Source organism: Podarcis muralis, chromosome 9 (assembly GCF_964188315.1).
Source record: "Podarcis muralis chromosome 9, rPodMur119.hap1.1, whole genome shotgun sequence".
Taxonomy (NCBI): Eukaryota; Metazoa; Chordata; class Lepidosauria; order Squamata; family Lacertidae; genus Podarcis; species Podarcis muralis.
Genome location: NC_135663.1, coordinates 76709598 through 76736327, shown reverse-complemented (window position 1 = coordinate 76736327; position 26730 = coordinate 76709598). Strand labels below are relative to the sequence as shown.

The following is a 26730-nucleotide window of genomic DNA, read 5'->3' as shown; positions in this document are numbered from 1 at the left end:
TTCCCTGTAACTTGGCTTCTCGCAGTGAGGGAACCGCCAGAAGGCCCTTGGCGCTGGACCTCAGTGTCCGGGCAGAACGATGGGGGTGGAGACACTCCTTCAGGTGTACATTTCATCTTATTAAATATCTGCTTCGGTATGTAAGTTCGGGTCAAAGTGCTGCCTCTCTCCGGTTTCTTTACACATATTAAAGGTAAAGGTAAAGGTACCCCTGCCCGTATGGGCTAGTCTTGCCAGACTCTAGGGTTGTGCGCCCATCTCACTCTATAGGCCGGGGGCCAGCGCTGTCTGGAGACACTTCCGGGTCACGTGGCCAGCGTGACATTGCTGCTCTGGTGAGCCAGAGCCGCACACGGAAACACTGTTTACCTTCCTGCTTGTAAGCGGTCCCTATTTATCTATGTACTTGCACCTGGGGGTGCTTTCGAACTGCTAGGTTGGCAGGCGCTGGGACCGAACAACCGGAGCGCACCCCGCCGCGGGGATTCAAACCGCCGACCTTTCGATCGGCAAGCCCTAGGTGCTGAGGCTTTTACCCACAGCGCCACCCGCGTCCTAACACATGTTATCCTCTGCATATTGCAAAATTGTACATATCATTGCCTTATCTATCATATATTCAACTAATAAATTTGTGGATGTTTATTCAAAACCTGCCAAGGAGTCCAAATCATTTTGTTGTCTTTTTAAATAATTTGTAAAAAAATTCCATTCTTCCTTGAAGTCACGATTGTCCTTGTCACGCAGTTTATATGTCAACTTGGCCAGTTCTGCATAGCTCATCAGTTTTTCTTGCCTCTGTTCTTTCGTTGGGATTTCCTCGTTCTTCCATCTTTGTGCTAACAAGACTCTTGCCGCTGTTGTAGTTTTTTATTTTCTTGGCAGGTCTTGTCCTACAAACCCTAACAAAAATGCTTCTGGTTTTCCCCACAAATGTCATTTTAAACATTTTTTTTCAATTCATTGTATATCATTTCCCCCAATTTTTTAACTTCTCTACATTCCCTACATTGTTTGAGTGTCAATGCTAAGAAGTTTCCATCAATATAAATGAAATTGTTAATACAAGCAGGTACAGTTTGTCATGCAGAGGTTTTCTTCCTGTGCTGGATGAATGACCACCTGTCTACCCTAAAAGGCTCCTGGGGGGGGGGGGGGGCTTGCCCTGTAGCCGCACAAAATTTTTGTGTCGGTTCTTCAGAATATGCAATGTCCCAAATTACTTTTGTGCATTGAAACCCTCTCTTCTTTCTAGCCATCAAAATTCTTGCTGCCATAAATAAGCAATCAATTAAACATTTTCATAAAACCCCTTGGTTGTCTCTGCTGAATGCACCCATCAATGCTATTTGGGGAGGTGTTTTTTTTCACAGACTTTCCCAGCATTTTCATTATTTTTGCAAATATCTTGTTCCAAACTGGGCAACTTTGGCACAGTCCCAGCACTCCATTTTGGTAACCATTCAATTTCATTTTTGTATGGTTTTCAAAGAATTTTCTTTAAATTTAGCTGAAGTTGTGTTACAAGGATTTTTTCCTACACAGCTGCCCAGTCATCATCATCATCATCATCATCATCAGTAGTAATTACCCTCCCTTCATCCTAAGGTCCCAGGTCTTCATTATCCATAGCAGCTAAATTCCACACTCCTTTCAGGGTCTCTTTTGATCCCACGTCAGTTTAGGTAACATGGTTTATAAGACAGATATAAACCCTTTCTCCTGGTCACTTGTATTAAGACATACTTTGTCAGATCGGGTTAAGCTTATGTTACCTTGCTGTATAAAAGCTGTTGTCTGGTGACTGTACTAATTTGATTCCACACACTTCTGGGTAATGGTCTGGCATATATACAGTGGTACCTTGGTTTATGAACTTAATCCGTTCCGGAAGTCCGTTCTTAAACCAAAGCATTCTTTTAAAAAATAATAATAATAATATTTATTAGTTTTCCAACAAATTAAACACCACACTACAAAAAATGAAAAAGACAACAATACAATACAATACAAAAAACACTATAAAACACTAACACATGCAACTAACAAAACAAAACAAAAACCGTTTAAAACACAGTCCAATTTCAATATCTTATCTTTCTTTCACTTATTTCCACGACCTCCTCACTCCTCCCTTTTTGTATTCCACTTCTATTAATTGTTTCAGCAATTCCTTTCCATCTTCCTCTGTTTTCTATCCTATAATTGTCTTAACACATTCTAATCTTATTTTTCCCTTTAATACTCTATTAAACTATTTATACTTAATTCCTTATAACATTTCTACTAAAGCCATATAACTTCATTCCAACATTTTTCTAACATTCATTAATAAACCAAAGCATTCTTAAACCAAGGCGTGCTTTCCCATAGCAGCGGGGGGACTCAATTTACACTCAACAGGAAGCGGAACATGCTCTGCTTCTGAGGCAAAGTTCACAAGCCAAAACATCTACTTCCAGGTTTGCAGCATTCTTAAGCAAAGTTGTTAATAAACGAAGCTGTTCTTAAACCAACGTACCACTATACATAGGGATGTGGGTGACGCTGTGGTCTAGACCACTGAGCCTCTTGGGCTTGCCGATCAGAAGGTCGGTGGTTCTAATCCCCGCGACGGGGTGAGCTCCCGTTGCTCGGTCCCTGCTCCTGCCAACCTAGCAGTTCGAAAGCACGTCAAAGTGCAAGTAGATAAATAGGTACCGCTCTGGCGGGAAGGTGAACGGCGTTTCCATGCGCTGCTCTGGTTTCGCCAGAAGCGGCTTAGTCATGCTGGCCACATGACCCGGAAAAACTGTCTGTGGACAAACGTAGGCTCCCTTAGCTAGTAAAGTGAGATGAGCGCCGCAACCCCAGAGTCGTTTGTGAGTGGACTTAACTGTCAGGGGTCCTTTACCTTTATCTTTTTACTACTGTATATAAATCTTGCAAGTTAATAAAATTAATTTCTTTTAATGCATTAATGCTTCTTTCCCTATCCTTCAGCTAAAAGCCTGGATGTTCATGTGATGGGATTATTGGGGAAATGCCTGGAATAAAGACCTCACCTCTGTACTTCCAGACTTCCAAAATTGTTCTCTGTGTGCTATCCTGTGATTTCCAGCTATTAACAATTTCTATTCTAATAAATAGGACTCTGTTGCAAGGATGTTCCATTTGGACCATTGCTTGTCTTTTGGGGCTTTGATATATGAGTGCAATATAATTTTAGTAACGGAATTACCCACCCAGCCCTCTGATTTTCTGTATCTGAAATGCTTTAAAAAAGGTTTCCAATGTTACGTTCAGCCTGTATATATGTTTAAATAAACCTTGCAGCAACGAAAATGCCATCTGTCTCCAGTGACCTTCGTTTCAAGGAAACCGGTCCTAAGGTCTAGATTTAAAATGCAAAAGGTTTCTGCTTCCTTTACGATTCATTCTCATCATCATCTGCTCATCTTTAGAATTAAAAAGGTAAAGGTACCCCTGCCTGTACGGGCCAGTCGTGTCCGACTCTAGGGTTGTGCGCTCATCTCACTCTAGAGACTGGGAGCCAGCGCTGTCTGAAGACACTTCCGGGTCACGTGGCCAGCATGACGAAGCTGCTCTGGCGAGCCAGCACCAGCGCAGCACACAGAAACGCTGTTACCTTCCCGCTATAAAGCGGTACCTATTTATCTATTTGCACTTAGGGGTGCTTTCGAACTGCTAGGTGGGCAGGCGCTGGGACCGAACGACGGGAGCTCACCCTGCCGCGGGGATTCGAACCGCCGACCATGCGATCGGCAAGCCCTAGGCACTGAGGTTTTACCTACAGCGCCACCTGCGTCCCTTAAGAATTACTTTAGAATTACTTTAGAATGACAGTACGTCTTTAGAATTACTTACCCATTATTTGTTTTGGTTTATCTCGTGTGTACTTGCCTTTAAAGTTACACGTTATCTTAGCCAAAAGACTTAATAATAATAATAATAATAATAATAATAATAATAATAATAATAATAATAATTTATTATTTATACCCCGCCCATCTGGCTGGGTTTCCCCAGCCACTCTGGGCGGCTTCCAAAAGAATATTAAAATACTGTGATACATCAAACATTAAAAGCTTCCCTAAACAGGGCTGCCTTCAGATGTCTTTATTCCTTGTTCGAATGAATAATATCATAAAGGGGGCGGGCAAATGGGCTGGGATTTCAAGCCAAAAGCCACTGGGCGTTCGTTCGGCATCCTTGAGACGGCAGCCCAGCTGCTATAAGAGCCTGACCTTTGGAGAACTTGCATCACTTCCAAAGGATTTCTCCTCTGGCTGCTTTCTCCTCTCGTCCTTTTTTCGTTTATTCCCTACTGCTGCAATGCAAGCCAGGCATGGTTTCTGCCTCCCTGGTTTGGGCATCCCCAGCAACTTGAGGATCTTATACTGGTCTGAAGCTACCCAGCCTCTGGGCCACCGCAGAGTTCACGCAGCTTCCGGAGAGTTGCACCCCTCTCCTCTACGGGAGAAAGTGGGCAGGCCATTTGACCAATTACCTGGCCACTGGAGGAACAGCTGGCTCAACCTGTACCACTTCTGGAAGGAAGACGGCTTCCACAATGTCCACAACATCATGGTAAAGAAGTTCCAGCAATTTGGGCCAATCTACAGGTAAGGGGGTCTCTTTTGGCTGATATGTTCCAGCCTCTCTCATTTCTAGCAGCTCCTTGGGCTTTCTGAAACAATTTGCTCGTTGCTTTTTTTCCTAAAAATATTATGCTTAAGGGGTACTTTCCTTTTCACTCAAAGAAATCACTTTTTATAGTTCAAATTGGGGGAAATAAATAAATGGACAGGACAGAGAAGGCTTATTCCAAAAGATGGCTTTTAATTTTTTTTTTAAAAAAGGGAAACCCAGAGGGGAAAACACAAATTCTCAGACCAGAATTTGTGGTTCTGCCAAAAAAAGAGAAAGAAAGAAAGAACTTATTATTAAGGACCACATAATTTTTTCCTTAAATATCCAGAAAATAAGGGGAATTTCGGCCCTTCCAAAAGCCTTCCTGTATCCAAAAATAAATAGTAAAACAGAGGGGGACGACGACCAGACATTGTCAGATACTTTCAATTGGGGTGGGAAGAAGAGAGAGAAAATTAGTGAAATAGGAGAAGGAAGGGGAAGGGGCGCAGGGCGCATCTCCAAGGGGAGGGAGCTTTTTGGCGGGGGCGCCCAAGGCCAGAGGATCAGAGGACCGCGGAGCTCGCAGGTGGCCGCTTCCTTCCTGCCTCTCCCCTCCTCCTGCCGCCGCTTCCTCCGCATCCTTCCCAGGTGCATTTAGATTCACAAAACGTTTGCGGGTTCGCGTCCCCCCGCGTCTCCCCAGAAAAAAAGGACTGGATTTGCTCATGGGACCACTTAAGACTAGGCTGCTGTTTAAAGCACATCAACGCCGGCCCCCCCGCTCCAATTCCTGGGAACTTTAGTTTGCGATGAGTGCTGGGCGCAGTGCTAGGTGAGGGGTAATTTACAGTTCTCAGGCCACTTTGGTGGGGAAATGTGCTCCCATTGTCCTTTATGCTTGGTTCACAAAGCAGGGGGTGGCAGCGGGATCGCCCGGGGGGGTGCGCTAAGAGGCAAGGGGGGGCGCATAGCTGTCAATTTTTCCCCTTTTCTTGCGAGGAATCCTATTCGGAATAAGGGAATTTCCCTTTAAAAAAAGGGAACAGTTGACAGCTATGGGTGGGCGCTGGAGCTGTGAATGAGCTTCAGACTTTGAAAAGTTTGTCATCAATTTTGGTCAGTTCAACTAAACAGTTTTAACTGGATTTTGAACAAATGTGCAATTAGATGTTGCCGTTTTGAATTGTATGGTGTTATTGTCCTCTTCAGTGGGTCACGCAAAAAGCTATTTCTTTCACCCCTGAGCTGTTAGCCTGGAATCTCACTGACCCAAAGGAAAGTCTGGCCCAATCTGGCTGGCCCTTTGACAATTGTAATTATTGTGACAATTCCAATTAGAACTGTGAGTTATGTTCAACTAACATTTACTTAGAGGAGACCTGAGAGCCATGGCTAATTTCAGCCAGTATACTCTGAGTAAAGAATTGAATATAATTCTGAACATGTCTTATTTTTGTTCTTTCTGTTTAACTAACATATCACTCGGCTGTTTTAATTGTTTAACTGATAGTTGATTAAGCTACTCTGTGATTTATTGCATCTTAATTGACTTTATTTGCTGACTTTGGCATTGTATAAATCTCTCTGTGTGTATGTGTGTGGTTATAGCTATACATATCAATTAGCAAACAGTATGCAAAACTGTCCTCTTTTCTGGCAATGCCATTAAGCAGGCACCCGTTTACAGAGGAGAAATGTTTAAATCAGCTTGCTCAGTTTGCAGAGTTTGTTTTATTTGATTTTTTTCTAGTTTTGATTTTGTATATCAAGAAGCCCTCTTAGAAGACCGAAAAACCATTGCAGCTCCTTGCAACCTGCTTACTATTCCAAATATCTTTAAACATTGCCCGTCCTCATTCAGACCTGCTTCCTTGTTTCCCCTTTGTTGGACATCTTAGATCTAGGAGAATATGAATATATATATATATATATATATATATATATATATATGCAGGTTTTGGTGTCCTCGGGTGTCTTCCCGTGTAAAAGTTGGGGTGTCTAGGCGACGTTTCGACGAGGTCTCACTCGTCATCTTCAGGCTGGTGTTTTCGGCTTCTTGTTACTGGAACAGAGCAGGATCTCAGTGTTTGAGTTCCTATAAATACTGTTGAAGGTGTGGTGTATAGCCTCCAATGTTTTGGGCAGAGAGGAGGTTCCCAGGCTAGTGTGCCTTTTCTTCTTTTGTTCCTTAATTACTTGAGGGATATCTTGAGTGATTTCTTGAGCGATATCCTGAATCCCACTTAGGTGGGTCATTAGGTGTGGATTAGTTTCTCAAGCCTTTGTGTCTTGAACTCTTGAACTTTGTGAAGAGTTTTTTTGAGAAGATGGCTGTACTGCATTTGGTTGTGCTCTGGCTTGGCTTCGTGTATAGGGGCGAGCTGTGGTTTTGTGGCCTGTGCCAGCCAGATCTGTGTAGGGATTGCAGGGGGGTGCAGCATCCGGAGGTGCCACCATGGTTTGGCTACTGGATGGTATCTGTAATTCATCTGTGGAGAGGGTCTGGGTTTGGGTCTGGTGTGGTTGATTGGTGATGGCGTTCTGTGTGCCTCTGGATCTGGTGTCAGATTTTGTGGGGAGGGCTAATTTCCAGATGTCTGGCAAGCGGGATGTGTCGTCACGCTTGTTCATGTTGTGAGGGTGTTTCTCTATCTCGATGGCTTCCATGATTATTCTCTTGTGGTGATGTTCCATGTTAAAGAGCAATTTGGAATCTGCAAAATTAATTTCGTGTCCTGTTTCTTTCATGTGTTGGAAAAGAGAGGAAGTTTTTTCTTCTTTTTTGACGGCATTCTTGTGTTCTGCGATACGTGCATTTATTCGTCTGTTTGTTTGTCCAATGTACGTGGCTGGGCAGACTTTGCAGGGTATTTCATAGACCCCTTGGTTTTCCAACTGGATTTTATCCTTGGGGTTTCTGAGGATATTGGCTATTTTTTGGTTGGTGCAAAAGGCTGTTTTGATATTGTGTTTATGGAGGATTTTGCTAATTTTATCTGTAGTGCCCTTGATATAAGGAAGGAGGGCCATGCCATTGTTTTCTTCTGTGTCTTGGTTTTTGGGGGGTGTTTCTTTTTGGATTAGCTTCGTAACCCTGTTTTGCTGGTATCCATTGGCAATTAACACATTTGAGAGATTCTGTAACTCAGTTGTCAAGTGGTCTTCGTCAGCCAGGCGTTTGGTTCTGGAGATGAGAGTCTTGGCTACGGAGTTTATTTGTGCAGGGTGGTGGTGTGATTGTGCATGTAAGTAGCGGTTGGTGTGTGTTTTTTTCCGGTAGATAGTGTGTCCTAGGGAGCCATCAGCCAACTTCCCTTCCTTGACACATCAAACTTCCCTTCCTTGACACATCAGATAGTGTGTCCTAGGGAGCCATCAACCAACTTCCCTTCCTTGACGTCCTAATCTACAAAAAACCTGATGGCTCCCTAGGACACACTATCTACCGGAAAAAAACACACAACTGTCCCTCAGACCTTGTGGGTGGCCGGACTATATAGTGGCACCTCGGGTTACATACACTTCAGGTTACATACGCTTCAGGTTACAGCTCCGCTAACCCAGAAATAGTACCTCAGGTTAAGAACTTTGCTTCAGGAGAACAGAAATTGTGCAGCTGCGGCACAGCAGAAGGAGGAGGCCCCATTAGCTAAAGTGGTGCTTCAGGTTAAGAACAGCTTCAGGTTAAGAACGGACCTCCGGAACAAATTAAGTACTTAACCCGAGGTATCACTGTATTTTGAAAAAAATATATGTATGTATTCCTATGCCCCACAAATAACCCAGAGATGCAGTTTAAATAAAAGGACACATTCTACTCATGTAAAAACATGCTGATTCCTGGACCGTCTGCAGGCCGGATTTAGAAGGCGATGGGGCCGCATCCGGCCCCTGGGCCTTAGTTTGCTTACCCATGGCATAGAGGAAGATATGGGTGGTGCTGTGTTCTAAACCACTGAACATCTTAGGTATGTTGATTGGAAGGTCGGTGGTTCGAATCTGCACAGCGGGGTGAGCTCCTGTTGCTCTGTCCCAGCTTCTGCCAACCTAGCAGTTTGAAAAGCACACTAGCGCAAGTCTGTGCACTCTGGTTTCCGTCAGGGTGTCCTGTTGCGCCAGAAGCGGTTTAGTCCTGCTGGCCACATGACCCGGAAAGCTGTCTGTGGACAAACGCTGGCTCCCTTGGCCTGAAAGTGAGATGAGCACTGCAACCCCATAGTCGCCTTTGACTGGACTTAACCATCCAGGGGTCCTTTACCTTTTTACTTTGCACATCAAATCCTTGCTCTTTACTCTCACCCTGTCTTTAGAGATGGTGTGTGTCTTTCAGATAAGTTAATAAAAATATTTTTGGCCTCAGCAGAACAGGCTGTTTCAAAATGATTGTTCCATCAAACACAATTTACTGCCAGCAATTTTGGTGTGGTTTTTGTTTTTGCTTAAGAACATAAGAGCCTTCTGGATCAGGACAAGAGGAGCCCATCTTAGTTTCGCTCCCTGTTCTTCCAGTGGCCCATTATGTGAAACCTGAAACCAGGATTTGAGCAGAGGACCCCTTTCCCTCCCGTGATTTCCAGCCCCTGGTATTCAGAAACATTGTGCCTCCAACTGTAGAGTCAGAACATAGCAATCCCGACTAGTTGCCATCGATAGCCCTTTCCTTCTCCTCGAATGTGTCCAGTCCTCTTTTGCAGCCATCCTAGTTTGTGGCAATCACAACCTCTTGCAGGAGGGAGTTCCATAGGTTAACTGTGCTGCTTCAGGACAATTTCAGCATCAGAGAATGAAATAGCAGGTATCATAATGTTAACAGAAATTCATTTGAAAAGGCTGTGGCCAGAGGATCTGTCTGCCAGCTCAGTCAGTCTGCTGTCCACCTGCTAACTGTGAGTAATATCCAAGGCAACACGATGACCAAGTACAACAATGCAATATCAATATAAACTCTTTATATAGTCTATACGGAACATTGAACAATATGAGAAACCAAATAAACTGAAATCTTATAAATCTCTTATATCCGGAATCACTGTTCACTACATCTGTTGGTCATCATAAAACAAAGCTTTAACGGCTTGTTTTCATCAGATAAGAATCTCACCCATTGCTTTTTTCAGAGACTTGCATAGTCTACTAAGACTTTCAGAGACTTATAAGACTTATGTTTATTTGGTTCTGTTTTCAAGAGAATCCATCAAGAGTGCACATTTAGTGATTTTCAGAGATTCATAAGATTTCTGTTTATTAGGTTTCTCATATTGTTCAATGTTCTGTATAGACTATATAAAGAGTTTATATTGATGTTGCATTGTTGTACAGTGGTACCTCGGGTTAAGTACTTAATTCATTCCGGAGGTCCATTCTTAACCTGAAGCACCACTTTAGCAAATGGGGCCTCCTGCTGCAGCCGTGCTGCTGGAGCACGATTTCTGTTCTCATCCTGAAGCAAAGTTCTTAACCCGAGGTACTATTTCTGGGTTAGCGGAGTCTGTAACCTGAAGTGTATGTAACCCAAGGTACCACTGTACTTGGTCATCGTGTTGCCTTGGATATTACTGATAATTGTTTGCAACCCAGGGGTTTAATTGTTTGGTTACACCTGCTAACTGTGAACAGGTAACTTCTGCTCTCTCACTGTCTTGTCTTTAAACTGGCCTTGAACCTTTTGAACAGAGGATGCATTTGTGTGGGAACTTGCCCTCTTGACCAGGGGTCAGCAAACTTTTTCAGCAGGGAGCTGGTCCACTGTCCCTCAGCCCTTGTGGTGGGCCGGACTATATTTTTTTTTTTGGGGGGGGAATGATGCAAGAGCACCACGAGCCCTGGTGACTGCTTACCTGTGTCTTGTGAGCAGCAGGGACTGGTGGTAGCGGCGGTGGCGGAGGAACGATGAGCGGTGAGCAAAAGGGCTCTGGAGAGGGGCTGCTTAAAACTGCAGCCGCTCAAGCGCTGCTGCTGCTGCTGGCACCAACAAAGCCCAGCCCCCTTCCTCCTCTAGGCAGGGCGGGGAGAAGCCAGGAGGAGGGAGGGAGGAGACGCCGATGCCGTGTGAGGGAAAGGGAAAGAACTTGCCAGCTGACGAACCATGCGGCGATTCCCGGACCATTCGTGGGCCGGATCCAGAAGGCAATTGGGCCTGATCTGGTCCGTGGGCCTTTGTTTGCCGACCCATGCTCTTGACAGTCTTTTAAACAGAGGACTGTCAAGTGAGACATAGAATTGTAGAGTTGGAAGGGAACTTAAGCGTCATCTAGCGCAACTCCCTGCAGTGCAGGAATTATAGCATCGTCAGCCTGTTTGATGCTGGGTCTTTTGTGTTACTTGCTGAAAAGGCAAGTAAGAGGTGACATGATGGAAGTTTCTAAAATTATGCCTGGCATGGAGAAAGGCTTTTCTCCTTCTTGCATGACGCTAGTTGGTGAAGGATGCAGCTGCCAAGTGCTGCAAGCCGTGATGGCTGGCTGTGTTCTGCCTCCAAGGCTGAAGGCAGCAGCGCTTCTGAACACCAGCGGCTGGAAAACACAGAAGCAGAGCGTGATGCTCTTGTGGCCAGGTCCTACTTGTGGGTTCCCCACTGGCACAACTGGCTGGCCACTCCAAGAGCAGGATGACGGACTAGGTGGGCCATTGGCCTGATCCAGCGGTCTCTCCTTACGTTCTTCCTCCAGAAAAGAGAAGGCCTGGGTGGTGAGCAGTTGCAATTCACCCATGTTCCCCGTTGCTCTTGCTGCAGGGAGAAGCTGGGCACCTACGAAAGCGTCAACATCATTGATCCGGAGGATGCAGCGTTGCTCTTTAAAGCGGAAGGCGTGTACCCAGAGAGGTTCATGGTACCACCTTGGACGGCCTATCGTGACTTCCGCAATAAGGCATACGGAGTGCTTCTCAAGTAAGGCCCGTGTGATGTGTTGGGGGCAAGAGGGCATTTTGTGACCAGAGAATCTACAGGGGTGGGGAATAACTGCAGAAAAGCATACATAGGGCACCTGCAGGAAATCTCAGGGGAGGACTGTTCATTTTATTTTATTTTTTAAAAATAGATTTTTATTATTTTTCTCCTTAAACAGTATTTTAACAATACAGTAACACACACATTTACTTTCAGCTTTGCCAAGCCTGTGGCTTCCCTCCCACACTTCAGCAGGTTTTCCACTTTCAAATCCTATCTCGCACTTTAGCTCTTTAGCCTGTTGTCCACGCTGTAGGATTTATTTCAGTCCTGCTAGTGTCTTCAGATTTTTGCAATTATTATTCAAATATACAATAAATTTACTCCAGTCCCTTTGAGATTTTTGATCGTCCTGGTCTCGAATCCTGCAGGTCAGTTTGGCCGATTCTGCAAAGTCCATCATCTTCGCCTGCCACTCCTCAATCACTGGTAATTCCTGTAACTTCCACTTTGGGGCCCATTTTAATGGTGACCGCCAGCCACTGGGAAGTATTATGTTTGAGTCCTACTCAGAGTAGATCTATTGATGTTGATGGACATCCAGCTCATTGCTGCCTTCCCTAACCACTGCTTTGGATACTAACTCCTACCAGCCCCAACCAGCATGTCAAAGGGTTAAGAGTGAGGACCATTCAACCCCGAAACCCAATTATTAATAACTTACAGAGGGGAGTTGAAAATATTCCTGTTTACCCAGGCATTTGGGTGAATCTGACCCCTTTTGACATTCAGATGAGGAGGTCACAGAGGTCTGGAGTCCCTCTCCATGCAGTCGCTGGACTTCCTATAAATTCTGTTCGCTAACACTTATTGGAAGTCCAGGTAATTACTATTAGTATAAAGTTGGGATCAGTTTATTCGCTGAGATCTCCAGGGATTATTCCCTGGGATCAAGGAGGCACTGTCCCTCTAGATCAGGGGTCTGCAACCCGCGGCTCCGGAGCCGCATGTGGCTCTTTTACACCTTTGCCGCGGCTCCGGGGTGGATACTAGCGAGGGGAGGAGGCGCATTGTGCGCCCCGACACTCCCCACTGTGGTGGGCACTGTACTGGCTGTGACGTCACATGGGGGCGGTGCGTGCGTTAGTCACGCACCGTCCCGACGTCACCTTCCTGGTTTTGCGGCTCCCAGGTTTTTTTTTATTCGGAAACGGGTCCAAGTGGCTCTTTTTGTCTTAAAGGTTGCAGACCCCTGCTCTAGATGATGCCTTACCCCACTTGATCACTTCGATGGGCAGAACTGCCCCTGTTACAGGTGCCAAATAATACCCTCTCCGCTTTCACAAGACCTCCACCTTTCAGCACCTACCCTTTGGAACTCCCCGCCAATGGATACCAAGCAAATGCCTTTACTGGACTTTTTTTGGTGCTGGCTAAAAACATTCTTGTCTAGACAAGCCTACCCAGATGTTTAGATAGTTGGTGCAACTTTTAACCTGTTTTTAGTCTATTTTTATTTTAACATCTTGAAAGTCTTACACTTTTATTAATTCTCCTTATTATGAATTTTATTGCTTTATCTTCTTATTAAAAGAAACCTGTTTTGAGGGGTTTTTTTTTACAGTGATAAATGTCACGAAATAAATAAGTAATATGAAATGATGTAAGACCCTGCATACGTTTCTTCTGCATTTCCCTGGGGTCTCTCCTCGCTGATCCTTCTGTTTCTCTTTCACCCGCTTAGGAGTGGCGAGAGTTGGCGCCATGACCGCCTGGTCATCAACAGGGAGGCGCTGTCCCTCAAGATGACTGATCACTTTGTGCCTCTCCTGAACGAGGTGGGGGAAGATTTTGTCCGGAGAGTGCACACACAGATCCAAAGAAGTGGGCAGGGGAAATGGACGGCTGACCTCAGCAACGAGCTGTTCCGGTTTGCTCTGGAGTGTGAGTGGGCAAGGGGGCTCCATGGGAGGGAATATATTGCAGGAAGGTTTGCTAGATGACCCCCAAGGTCCCTTCCAACTCTGTTGATCTATGATTCCAGGAATAAGCGGTGGCTTGAGAGAGGATACAGATTCCTCCACTGTCAGAGGCAGCATGGCTTCCAAATACCAGTTGCTGGAAGCCACAGGAGGGGAGTGTGTTGATCTTCCACTGCTTATGGGTTACTCCTTGGGGTATCTGGTTGGCCCCTGTGAGAACAGGATGCTGGACTAGGTGGACCATGGGCCTGATCCAGCAGACTTTTCTTATGTTCTTCTTCTTCTTTTCTTTTTCTGTTCCCTATAAATCTTCTTCTTCTTCTTCTTCTTCTTCTTCTTCTTCTTCTCCTTCTCCTTCTCCTTCTCCTTCTCCTTCATCTTCTTCTCCTTCTTCTCCTTCTTCTTCTTCTCCTCCTCCTCCTCCTCCTCCTCCTCCTCCTCCTCCTCCTCCTCCTCCTTCTTCTTCTTCTTCTTCTTCTTCTTCTTCTTCTTCTTCTTCTTCTTCTTCTTCTCATTTTACATCCACACACAATCATAGGTACATGTACAGCCTTAAATAATTATACCATTAAATATTGATTCAAACTTGCATTTGTACATGCTCTTTTCTTATAATTTCTAACTAAACAAAAATAAACCAAAGTAAAAAAATCCAATAAACTAAATTATATGAAAACAGACTTCCTGTCATTTCCCGATGTAAGTTGGGGACGTGGGTGGCGCTGTGGGTTAAACCACAGAGCCTAGGGCTTGCCGATCAGAAGGTCGGCGGTTCGAATCCCCGCGATGGGGTGAGCTCCCGTTGCTCGGTCCCTGCTCCTGCCAACCTAGCAGTTCGAAAGCACGTCAAAGTGCAAGTAGATAAATAGGCGCCGCTCCAGCAGGAAGGTAAACGGCGTTTCTGTGCGCTGCTCTGGTTTGCCAGAAGTGGCTTAGTCATGCCGGCCACATGACCCGGAAGCTGTACGCCGGCTCCCTCAGCCAGTAAAGCGAGATGAGCACCACAATCCCAAAGTCGGCCACGACTGGACCTAATGGTCAGGGGTCTTTTTACGCTTTACCTTTATAAATCATCTTCTTATTTTACATCTACACACAATCGTAGGTACATGTACAGCCTTTAATAATTATACCATTAAATATTGATTCAAACTTGTATTTGTACATGCTCTTTTTTATAATTTCTAACTAAACAAAAATAAACCAAAGTAAAAAATCCAATAAACTAAATTATATGAAAACAGACTTCCCGTCATTTCCCGATGTAAGTTACATTTACGACATTGAATGTATTTATACTTCTTACCTCACTCTTACTATAGTTTCTAGTACTTTCTTATAACATAGCGTACTGTTTTTTCTTGCTTAGTAGTATTTAATTTACACAAGGGTCATTCAAATGCTGCCATAGATGTTATGTTGTTGTTATATTTTTGTAGGTATTTCTTGAACATATCCCATTTTTGTGTGAATGATTGTTTTATATTTCCCCTTAAGCTGTCAATTGAGCCAATTCTGCATAGTCTAAAAACTTATTCTGCCATTCCCTTACTGTTGGTACTTTCCCCCCTTTCCAGTTCGATGCAATTAATAACCGGTCAGCGGCTGTTGCATATAAAAAGATTTCTCTTATATTTTTGGGGATATCACTGCATAAAATTCCAAGTAGAAATGCTTCTGGCTTCTTTGCAAATGATAAGTTAAAGATCTTTTTCATCTCATCATAGATGAGGTTCCAGAACTCTTTAATTTTTCGGCATGTCTACCACATATGGTACATATCTCCACACCGCCAACATTTGTCTGAAATATTTTTATACATCTTGGAGAGTTTTGATGGTGTAAGGTACCACCTGAACTGCATTTTCACCATATTTTCTTCAATTGTGTAACATGCCCTAAAATTCATGTTTTCCAAAGAGTTTCCCATTCACTCATCCACCTGGCTATGGTGCTGCTGAGGCAAAAGACAAGATGGCGTCCTCCCCTCCCACAGGGCACATGCAGAAGCCTTCCATAGGACATTGTCTTCCACTACAGGGCAAGCCACACATCACTCAGCTCTGGCCTCTTCTGCTACCTCAGCACCTGCTGCCTCACTCTGTCTTACTGGAGGACTGGCCCTGAGTTAAACTGTGGAACTCCCTCTCGCAGTAGGCAGCGATGGCTACCAACATGTGATGGCTTTAAAAGAGGATTAGAGAAACCCATGGAGGAGGAGAGGGTTGTCAGTGGCTACGAGCCACCATGGCTCTGCTCTACCTCCACAGTTGAAGGCAGCATTGCTTCCACATACCGGATGTGCAGCCAAAGTGCTACCCATTTGACTCCCACCCCCAACTGGACAGAGTATGGGGCGTTTCTGTACAGCAGGGATTCATTTTCTCCTTCTGCCCTTTCGCCCAGCGGTGTGCAATGTCCTGTACGGTACCCGCCTGGGACTCCTGCAGGATGTCATTGACCCAGAAAGCCAGCAGTTCATCGATGCCGTAACCCTGATGTTCAACACTACCTCGCCGATGCTGTATCTCCCACCAAGCCTTCTGCGCAGGATCAACTCCAAGATCTGGCTGGACCATGTGAAGGCCTGGGACATCATCTTCAAGCATGGTGAGCATGTGTTTACATGGAGCCCCAAGGATGGGGCACCTTTCTAAGGCCGAGGGCCTTCTAGGTTACCTTCTAGGCAACCTCCCAGGGGGCACATGCCAGCCATGGGTGGGGCAGAGCAGGAAATGCAAGTTTTACCTTTGCACAGTAGGCTAGTCCTTAAACACGCTCAGATTCCTCTCTCTCCTTCATTCAGGTCAGCAAGAAACACGTTGCTTTAGTTGCTTTCCTGCAGTGTAGCAGGTTGGACTAGAAGACCTCTGGGATCCCTTGCAACACTAGTTCTAAGATTCTGTGATTACCAGAGTTCATGAACACATCCACTCTGAGGGAAATATCTACAACTAGAAAAGAGTTCTCGGATTTATTTTATCTGACTCTGATTTATTTTACAAAACAAAGTTGGTAAAACAAATGAAGTGTCACGAGATCAAGGTCTTTCAGGAAACAGATAACTTGTTAATAATTATACTAAATCTAGTGACTGTATTCTGAACACGGTAGTAAATGCACAGCTTCTTTTAAACTTCAGCGGCTTATTTCAGTCATTGCTCTTTCATTAAGTGTTACAGGTTCCTAGACTAGATGGTTGATGCTTTGCTTATTTCCAGACTCCTTTCTCTAGCAATAGGTGTTTTCCTCAGGGTGGATGTAACACACACAGACCAGAGCCAACCTTCCTTAACTTTCCCTCCGGCTCCCTCTTACACCATCTCCCTCTCCCTCAAAACGGCTCCTTTTATTCTCCCTCCCAAAGTGATGGCTCTCCCCCCCCCCCTTGACTGGCTGCCTTGACTGGCAGCCAATCAGAAAGAGGGGTCCAGCCCTCGTGTGGAATTCCAAGGCATGGCATCACCAGACCCTGGTCTGGCTCAGCTGTCCCTCACACCGGGCCAGAGATGTTCATTTCCCATTGATTGTGAAAATGAGAGCAGGAGTGGAAAACTGCTGGCCCTCCAGTTTCTACTAGAGGCACGGGCAGTGGCCAGGGATGATGGGAGGAGTTGCTTAGGGACATCTGGAGGGCCACAGGTCCCCCAAACCCGAAAGAGCAACATGGCAAAGAGTAGCTCCAAGCTCCACCTGGGGGTGGAGGGGTGGGAAAGAAGGCCTTTGAGGTCCTTCTGTGAATCACAGGAATGGTGTCTGAGCAGTTGAAGGAGGAGGGGAGGGGGGCAGAGCAAGGGAGACTCAGAGCCCCAGCTTGCCTTCAGCATCAAGGCTACATTTAGGAACGTGTAAACATCAAAAGCTGACATATGGTCATTTATCCGTTTCACCCTGTGCTATCCATGCAGCGTTCTCCAAGGTCACTAAGTGAGGTCTTTATTTATTTGGAAATGCTTTTCATTAACTGTAAAAGAACAGTAAGAACAGAAAAAGAGCCTCCTGGATCAGGCCAATGGCCCATCTACTGTAATGTAGCATCCTGTTCTCACAATGGCCTATGAAATGCTAATGCTAATGCTAATCATAATAACAATAATAATTTATTATTAAATATACCCCACCCATCTGGCTGGGTTTCCCCAGCCACTCTGGGTGGCTTCCAACAAAGTATTAAAATACAGTAGTCTATTAAACATTAAAAGCTTCCCTAAACAGGGCTGCCTTCAGATGTCTTCTAAAAGTTTGGTAATTGTTCTTCTCTTTGATATCTGATGGGAGGGCATTCCACAGGGCAGGTTCCGCTACTGAGAAGGCCCTCTGCCTGGTTCCCTGTAACTTGGCTTCTTGCAGTGAGGGAACTGCCAGAAGGCCCTCGGCGCTGGACCTCAGTGTCCGGGCAGAACAATAGGGGTGGAGACGCTCCTTCAGGTATACTGGACCGAGGCCGTTTAGGGCTTGAAAGGTCAGCACCAACACCTTGAACTGTGCTCGGAAATGTACTGGGAGCCAGTGTAAGTCTTTCAAGACCGGTGTTATGTGGTCTCGGCGGCCGCTCCCAGTCACCAGTCTAGCTGCTGCATTCTGGATTAGTTGTAGTTTCCGGGTCACCTTCAAAGGTAGCCCCACATAGAGCGCATTGCAGTAGCGAGAGTAGAGCATGCATCACTCTGGCGAGACAGTCTTAGAATCTCATTTCTTGTAACTTGCATCCATTCACTTGGGTCTTCCCATCTGGAGAAGCAGAAAATAAGCTTGCTCCATCTTCCATGTGACAACTCTCCAGGTATCTGAAGATGGCTCTCCTACCTCCTCTCAGTCTCCTCTTTTCCAAGCTAAACATCCCCAGCTCCTACAACTGTTCCTCCTAAGTCTTGGTTTCCAGACCCTTGGGCATCTTGGTTGCCCTCCTCTGCACACTTTCCAGCTTGTTAACATCCTTCTTAAACTGTGGTGCCCAGAACTGGACACAGCGCCCACTTTCTTCCTCTCTGTCTCACCAGCTGACAAGTGTATCCAGAACATCTACCGAGACCTCCGCCTGAAACGGAGAAGTGACCAAGAGTACACGGGCATTTTGTCCAGCCTCTTGCTGCAGAACAAGCTGCCTCTCGAAGATACGAAAGCCAGCGTCACAGAGATGATGGCAGGAGGTGTAGACACGGTAAGAGATGCTGACAGGGTTGTTGACAATAAGTGTGATTTGTAGAGATCTGGCTTTAGAGGAGTCCTAAACTGAATTTCTCAGCAATGCCTGCCTCTAAACCAAACTGTTACAGGAGACACATAGTATCTGTTTCATGTTTGTAAGAACTCAGTTTTTTAGTGCGACACTCTGGAACTCCCTGCCTATTGAAATCAGGCAGGCACCTTCGCTGTACTCTATTTAGCGACTGCTGGAAACATTCTTGTTCAGACAAGTCCACCAGATGTTTAGAACAGGGGTAGGCAACCTAAGGCCCATGGGCCAGATGCGGCCCAATCGCCTTCTCAATCCGGCCTGCAGACAGTCCAGGAATCAGCGTGTTTTTACATGAGTAGAATGTGTCCTTTTACTTAAAATGCATCTCTGGGTTATTTGTGGGGCATAGGAATTCATTCATTCCCCCCCCCCCAAATAAATAGTCTGGCCCCCCACAAGCTCTGAGGGACGGTGGACCGGCCCACGGCTGAAAAAAGTTGCTGACCCCTGGTTTAAAAAGTTGATGTGAACGTTAATCTGTTTTTAGTCTATTGCTGATTTTTTTGACTGTTTAAAATAATTGTTTTTACTGATAATTTTATGCTTTATTGCTGGAAACTGCTTTGAGGGGTTTATCTTACAACCAAGCAGTGTATAAATTTTATGAAACAAGCTAATACGTTTGAAGAAGGCATTGATCCAGTGTGTACAAATATTTGGGACAGAAGCCAGCCCAGTATCTCCTTCCTTCTCTCCCCATTGATTCCTGGTGCGCTTCCAGACTTCAATGACCCTCCAGTGGGCAATGTATGAATTGGCCCGGGCTCCTGGCCTGCAGGAGCAGCTGCGGTCGGAGATCCTTGCTGCCAGGTCGTCTTCCCAGGGGGATGTCCTCAAGATGTTGAAATCTGTGCCGCTGCTCAAAGCTGCTATCAAGGAGACACTGAGGTAGGGCAACAGGGCGGTCCCTGTCTAGGGTGGAAGGATTGCCACATAGGGGGGCAAGCACCCAGGCTCCAAAGGCCGCCTGCAGTCTAACTTTGGGCTGGTGGCAAGGAGGGAAGAGAAGTGTGGTGGTAGGAGATCAGCAAGAACAAATGGGGTTGGCAGGAATGGGTCCCTTCCACTTCTGCAATTCTATGCTACTACCTCTGGGGTAAGTTCTCCAGAGTGGATTAGGGCTGAGTGGATGAATGTCTCCTCCCGGTCTTTCCTGAAGGCTCCACCCGGTCGCAGTGACGTTACAGAGATACGTGGCGCAAGACATCATTCTTCAGAATTACTGTATTCCTGCCAAGGTGAGTAACCAGGTTGGGAAGGCACCATTCTTTGATCTACCATTACTGTTGTGATGCTGTGTGTTGATAATGATGCCATGATCCAATTCAGTGACCAGCAAAGATTTTCTTTGTTTTCCTGGGCCTTAGGGCGGCATCATTGGTATGACTGTACCATTAAACCCATTTTAAATATCTTAGTGTGACTTGATGGCTGCATTTTCATTATTATTACTACTTGGTTGTGACTCGCTTAGGGACTTTAGTGGCAAGCAGAACATATATTTAATAAAGCGAGCCTAGCCTAGCCTATGGGACGCAGGTGGCGCTGTGGGTTAAAGCCTCAGCACCTAGGACTTGCCGATCGAAAGGTCGGTGGTTCGAATCCCCGCGGCGGGGTGCGCTCCTGTCGTTCGGTCCCAGCGCCTGCCAACCTAGCAGTTCGAAAGCACCTTTGGGTGCAGGTAGATAAATAGGGACCGCTTACTAGCGGGAAGGTAAACGGTGTTCCGTGTGCTGCGCTGGCTTGCCAGAGCAGCGATGTCACGCTGGCCACGTGACCCGGAAGTGTCTGCGGACAGCACTGGCTCCCGGCCTATAGAGTGAGATGAGCGCACAACCCTAGAGTCTGGCAAGACTGGCCCGTACGGGCAGGGGTACCTTTACCTTTACCTTTTAGCCTAGCCTAATCTATCCACCAAAGGGGAATTGGGAGGAGGGTCACATCAATGGCAGACCTTGGCGTCTCAAATTTCAGTGGCATCCTGTGCAACTGCATAATCTGATACTCATATCCGGGACGTCATAGTTGTGGCGCCTGCTGCGGTGTCCCAAAAGCTCCATGCCTGGTGTTACTGAGCCGGTTGCGCTCTCCTAGACCTGCCATTGGGCCACATACATTAAAAATCTGAAAACCTAGGTATATGTTCACTAACCCTTTTCCTCCTCTTTACAGACATTGGTCCAGGTGGGACTTTATGCGATGGGCCGGGATCCCAGGTTTTTCACCAAGCCCGAGCAGTTCAACCCGCACAGGTGGCTGCAGGCGGACTCCACGTACTTCCGGGGGCTGGGCTTTGGCTTTGGTCCACGCCAGTGCCTTGGGCGCCGGATTGCTGAGCTAGAGATGCAGCTCTTCTTGATCCATGTGAGTCTGGCGCTGCCTCCCCTGTGACATGAATAACCAGGGGCACCAGTATAGGATGGGGGATGCCTGGTTTGGCAGCAAGACACGTGAGAAGGATCCAGGGGTCTTAGGAGACTGCATTCTCAACATGCAGGGAGGTTAGGCTGGCCTCAACCAGAGCCAGGGCTTTTTCAGCTGTGGCCCCGATCTGGTGGAATGCTCTGTCACAATAGGGTAGGGCCCTGCGGGACTTGACATCTTTCCTCAGGGCCTTCAACTCAGAGCTGTTCCACCAGGCCTTTGGCTAAGGCACAGCCTGACCCCCTCCTTTGGTAATCCTCACAGAACTCTAGCCCAATGGTTGCCATCAATTTGATTCTGAATTGATTTTAGAATGAACTGATTTTAGAATGCTGTGTTACTTTTACTTTTATTGTTGTTAGCAGCTCTGAGTCCGGCTTCGGCTGGGGAGGGCGGGATATAAATTATTATTATTATTATTATTATTATTATTATTATTAGAGTCAACCGTGTGATGCAGCTGCAAAAACAGCTAATGCAATTCTAGGCTGCATCCACAGAAGACTTTTATCCAGATCAAGGGAAGTCATGGTACTGCTCTGCTTTGGTCAGACACCAACTGGAGTCCCATGTCCAGTTCTGTGTACCAAAGCAATGGAAAAAGGAGCCATTGAAAAAGGCTCATGACACCCAATTCTTTTTTTTTATTAGCTTAAATTTGTATCCCACCTTTCCACTGAAAGGTGTGGCAGGTGGCATCTTGATACAAAACAACAAGAGCATACTGCTGTATCCAGAAGTTGTTCAGAAGTTGGAACCAATCATGTACAGCCCTATGCTAATTGCATGGACTCGGGTCTACTGTCAGTAATACGGAGACACAATCTGTATTTTCCTTTTCAGTGATAGAAAAAGGAGCTATATATATACAGTATTAGTCTCTGAGATTTAAAACTTGCTGCCCTGGGTATGGACCTCCAAACCTGAGTCTTGGGACTCCTGGCTATGCCCTCACAAGCCTACTTGTTCTCTTGGATCACACCCTGGTACTAAATGCTTTTCCTTCCATCTCTCTAGATGTTGGAGAGCTTCAAGATTGAGACCAGGAGGGGAGTGGACATCAACACCACTTTCAAACTCATCTTGGTTCCAGACAAGCCCATCCACTTGACCCTAGGGCCTCTGGACTCCCAGCTGTGAAAGGAGAAGGAGTTTCCATTAGCCTCTGGGGCGGGGCAAGGCAAGACACATGGAGCCTCCTTCAAGGGGAATGGGGAGCTGCTTGACCGGTCCATTCATATCTGTGCATAAAGATCCCTGGGTGTCCAGTGGCCGCTTTTCCTAAATGCAAAAAAGGGAGACACTAGCATTGAGATAAATAATTTGGGGTGGGACTCCTTGACTCCCATGCAGTACAATTTAGACCAGGGCTGGTGGCTCTGCCCACCACTGGAACGTGGCCCCAGAGCTGAGAAAGGTTCTCCACCCCGATTTAGACGCTGGAGGGGAAAAGCATGCTTGCTGCACAGGTCTTCCCATAGTCTTAGGGCCAAGCCAGATGCAAGTCTAGAAGGCTTAAGAATGTTAGACAAACTCTGCTAGATCAGGCAGCTCAGCGGTTCAGCACCCAGCTTCTTGCAGTGCTGTGGGGAGCCTCCACAAACAGGCCTTAAAGGCATTAGGTCTCCTAAGCTGCTGCCCCCTCGTCCAGCAACAATGGGGCACGACTGCCTCTGAAGATGGGTCTTCTACTGAGCCAGCAGCTGTTGAATGACTCCACTCCAATAAATTTGTTGAATTCTCTATTAAAGGCACTGGTGGCAAATGTCACAAATCAACTGCATGTTGTGTGGAGAAATTTGTTCTTTCCCCTGTCTTTAATCCCCCGCCAATCAATTTCAGTGGGTGAAATGTTCACTTCCAAGGGACATCTGGTTTGGAATTCAGTCTTGACTGCCTTGGAACTCAGCCCAAACTAGCTCCAAATTTGTCCAGGAAACAGAGTAAGCCAAGCGAAGGCAAACTGATCTGAGTTTGGGGAAACTCACTTGTTGCCATTAAGAGTGCCCATTATTCAGGCAGGCGTTGTCTGGGGATGTAGCAGCCAGACTTTGTTCTGTTAGCCAACATCCTTTTTTATATGATGAATGGGATAGTACCCTCAACCTCAGCGTCCTTCAACAAGCCCCCCCCACCCTTCTTGCAGGGAACAAAGAATGTGGCAGAACTCACAGGGGACGGAGTTGAGAGGGCAGGTTGAGGAAGCCCCCACCCCCAGGATCCTCTCTGGCAGATCCACCAACTCTTGTCAGAGCCAATCCCCCCCGCCCCCCGGTCATTGGTCAATCCTCCCTCTGCATCATCCTGACTCAGCCAGTTTATGACACTTACAGGGAGGGAGACTGGGTAGCTCTTGCGCACGGCAAATGGTCCCAGCAGGAGCAAAGGGTTGGCTTCCACCAGAGCATCTTTGCCCTGCACCAGCCTCCTCTCTCCCTCCTGGTAAGCAAGCGCTGCACCTCCACCACACCTGCAGGATGCTTCTGCCCTCCCTCCACCTGCATTTCAAGTAATTTTCTTCTTCCCAAGCAAATCTTCATCATCTGGTGGGAGTCCATTGATCTTGAAAGTATCCATTTGGGGGGGAATGCATGCCAAAACTTTAATAAAAGTTTATTAGGGAATGCCATGCTCCATTCAGTCTCTTGAGGAAGGGGTATGAAACTTGAGGGGTATATTTACAACAGATGATCTGCCGTGCCATCGAGCGTAGATCGCCATAGGTTGCACAAAGGACGAAGGCTCCCAATGCATCTTGAGCTGAATTTGCTAATTTGGATGAGTCGTCTGAGAAGAGGGAAAGAGCAGGTGTCAGGAAGGTGTCTAGAATCTCCATGACCCAGTCGCCAGATCTCCTACCCACTCTGTCTAGCATTCTGAGGGCCTGCACAATGTGGTTGCCACAAGGGGTGCACCCCTGTAACACGGTGCAAATTTCACTCAACGTTTCGGGGGGGGGGGGAGGCAATGATGTAGAGGTTTCCTTGCACATCCCCTGTCTGGGCAGAATGACCTCTAGACATGCCCCCAATCTGCCAGGGAGCCTGTTTAGAAAGGTCAGGCATCAGGTGTGTTGGTACAGAAAGTCACAAATTGCTGCAGATAAGGTTGAATGACCCAAGGGGACCCGTGGCTGTTGGGGGTGGGTGGAAAGGAAGGAAGGAAGGAAGGGAGGGAGGGAGGGAGGGAGGGAGGGAGGGAGGGAGGGAGGGGAGGCTGGCATTGTGGGTGGGTGGGGGAGGACCCTGTGAAAAGGCTGAGGTCTACCCTGACTACTTGCTGAGTCTTCGGGGAGAAGGTGGGACCAGGACCATCTTATGCATATCTGGTGCCGTGGTGCAAAGATCCCTCCGGTGCCCCACCCGCCGTTTCCCAGTTGTCGACCTTTTCCCAAGCCTCTGCAGGGATCATTCTCCTCCTGCAGGGGCTTGGGAAGGAAGCTGTATGCCCGCCAGCCATATGGTTGACGGGGCACAGCTGGCAGGTGTGCAGGAGGGAAAGGGGCGCCACTCACTGGGGCGCCCCTGAGAGGCTGGCGCCCTGGTGCAACGCGTCAGTAAACCCAATGGGAAAGATGGCTCTGGGTAGGAGCTCACCGCCTGACTCATCCCTGCAGAGAAGCCTCTTGCAAAGGAGCATCCCTCAGCACTGATAGGTTAGGTGGGATTAGGCCATGCTGATCCTTTGGAGCAGACATGTGGAACGGGTTCTCAGGCTGCTCTCTGTTTGGATTTGGATTTGATATTCCGCTTTATCACTACCCCAAGGAGTCTCCAAGCGGCTAACAATCTCCTTTCCCTTCCTTCCCCACAACATACACTCTGTGAGGTGAGTGGGGCTGAGAGACTTCAAAGAAGCGTGACTGGCCCAAGGTGCATGTGGAGGAGCGGGGAATTGAAACCGGTTCACCAGATTACAAGTCCACCGCTCTTAACCACTACACCACACTGGCTCTCTGTAACACCTGTCCCCAATTAATGAAAACTAGGGACTCTGTGGATTGGTTTTGCATGAGGCAGAACCCCACATTTGTAGGGGATTTTGGCACCTGAGTTTCCAAAACCAAAAACTTCACCTCTGGTTGCCAGATTCCTGGAGAAACCCTACGTCACTCTTGGTGCAACATGAGACTGAGTGTGTTGCTGGACTCTGGACCCCCATCAGCCTTGACAATCTTGTCCAATGGTCAGGGATGATGATGGGAGCTCTCCCTGTCCTTGAGCCACTGGGTCAAGACACCAGCCAAACAAGAGGCAGCCCTTGCACTGACCTATAATGGAACCGACCCTTCACTGGGCTACTTTGGGGCACTCGTCTTCACTCCATATATCTTTGCATTCTTCTGCTCTTCATCTCCTCTCCCTTCCTTCTCATCCTGTGAGTGGGTAAGGGAGCACTCTGATGAGTTACAGGCATACTAGAACTTTCCAAGCTAAGTCTAGGCTGAACTTTGGGGGTGGGTGCGGCTGTGCACAGATGAAACCCCAACTCCCTCTACTTTCCCTTTTGAAGGGATGCAGTTCCCAAGGTCCAGAGGACAACAGAGCTCCCTCATGGCTCTTATTGGGCAGATGTAGGGATGCAAGGAGGCAGCAATTTCGGTCCCATCCTGGTTTTGTTGCAATCAGCGTGGTTTCCATTCTGCTGCAGTTCAGCTTCTGCTAAAACTTAATGCTTTTCATCTTACTACCCACTATGGCTGAAGCTTATGTAATTAATTTCAGTGGAAGGATAACGTCAAAAACAATGCAGGAAATAATGTAATTAGGTATCTAATGTTTGTGGACTGAAAAAAGATTGCAAATGCAGCATATATACTTTCCTGACCTCAGGTGAACAAGCAGATTACAGGAATTTCTGCCCCTATTTCTGTTTCCAGTGGAATTCTTTGTGTGCTAGATAGTTATGACGAGGGATCAGGGAGAAAATCAATTCAGTTGGCATATGAAACTGTATCTATAAAATTCTCTCTTTCCAAAATAAGTTGAGAACCAAGACACAGAAGCACCTTTTGAAATTCACACTTATTCCAATTTTCCAATGCACTTCTCCAACTGAACAGTATTTTTCCAAAAATGCATCTATTAGGGGGAAGTCCCTATAAATCTGAAAATATTGGTGAAAACAACATACAAAAATGCATTATATTAGAAGCAATTGCTTGCAAAAAATATGTATGTCAATCAAAATTGCGTACAAAGATGTGTTTATTAGGAAAAATTGACCCTAAAATTGCTGGTGCATTTTCATGAGGATTTATTTGTTTATTTATTTTGCGAATTAATGCAGAAATGTGGAGAACCCAATTTAAGGGTGGAAAAATGAGAAACTAAGAGGATAGAAATTGACAGATGCTTCCATCCCAAGTTGTGATGGTCTGGATGTCAACCAATAAAGGTAAAGGGACCCCTGACCATTAGGTCCAGTCGTGGCCGACTCAGGGGTTGCGCCACTCATCTCGCTTTATTGGCCGAGGGAGCTGGCGTACAACTTCCGGGTCATGTGGCCAGCATGACTAAGCCACTTCTGGCGAACCAGAGCAGCACACGGAAACGCCATTT

The 26730-nt window shown here is 46.5% G+C and overlaps 2 protein-coding genes across 2 annotated transcripts in view; one reads left to right on the top strand and one right to left on the bottom strand.

Annotated features, from left to right (window-relative positions):
* The first annotated feature begins 4155 nt into the window (after nt 1-4155).
* Nucleotides 4156-22947, top strand: CYP11A1 (cytochrome P450 family 11 subfamily A member 1). The gene is made up of 9 exons (XM_028743830.2): nt 4156-4625; nt 11369-11524; nt 13269-13468; nt 15913-16116; nt 18507-18667; nt 19467-19633; nt 19905-19983; nt 20918-21109; nt 22187-22947. The coding sequence occupies exons 1-9, from the start codon at nt 4336-4338 to the stop codon at nt 22307-22309; spliced, it is 1572 nt and encodes a 523-aa protein (XP_028599663.2). The 5' UTR covers nt 4156-4335; the 3' UTR covers nt 22310-22947.
* Nucleotides 22948-23745: 798 nt separating this feature from the next.
* Nucleotides 23746-26730, bottom strand: part of CCDC33 (coiled-coil domain containing 33) — a 110641-nt gene continuing 107656 nt past the window's right edge. Inside the window, exon 20 of the mRNA XM_028743828.2 lies at nt 23746-23956. Coding sequence (XP_028599661.2) covers nt 23939-23956 — 18 coding nt within the window. The 3' untranslated portion in view covers nt 23746-23938. The remainder of the gene's footprint in view (nt 23957-26730) is intronic.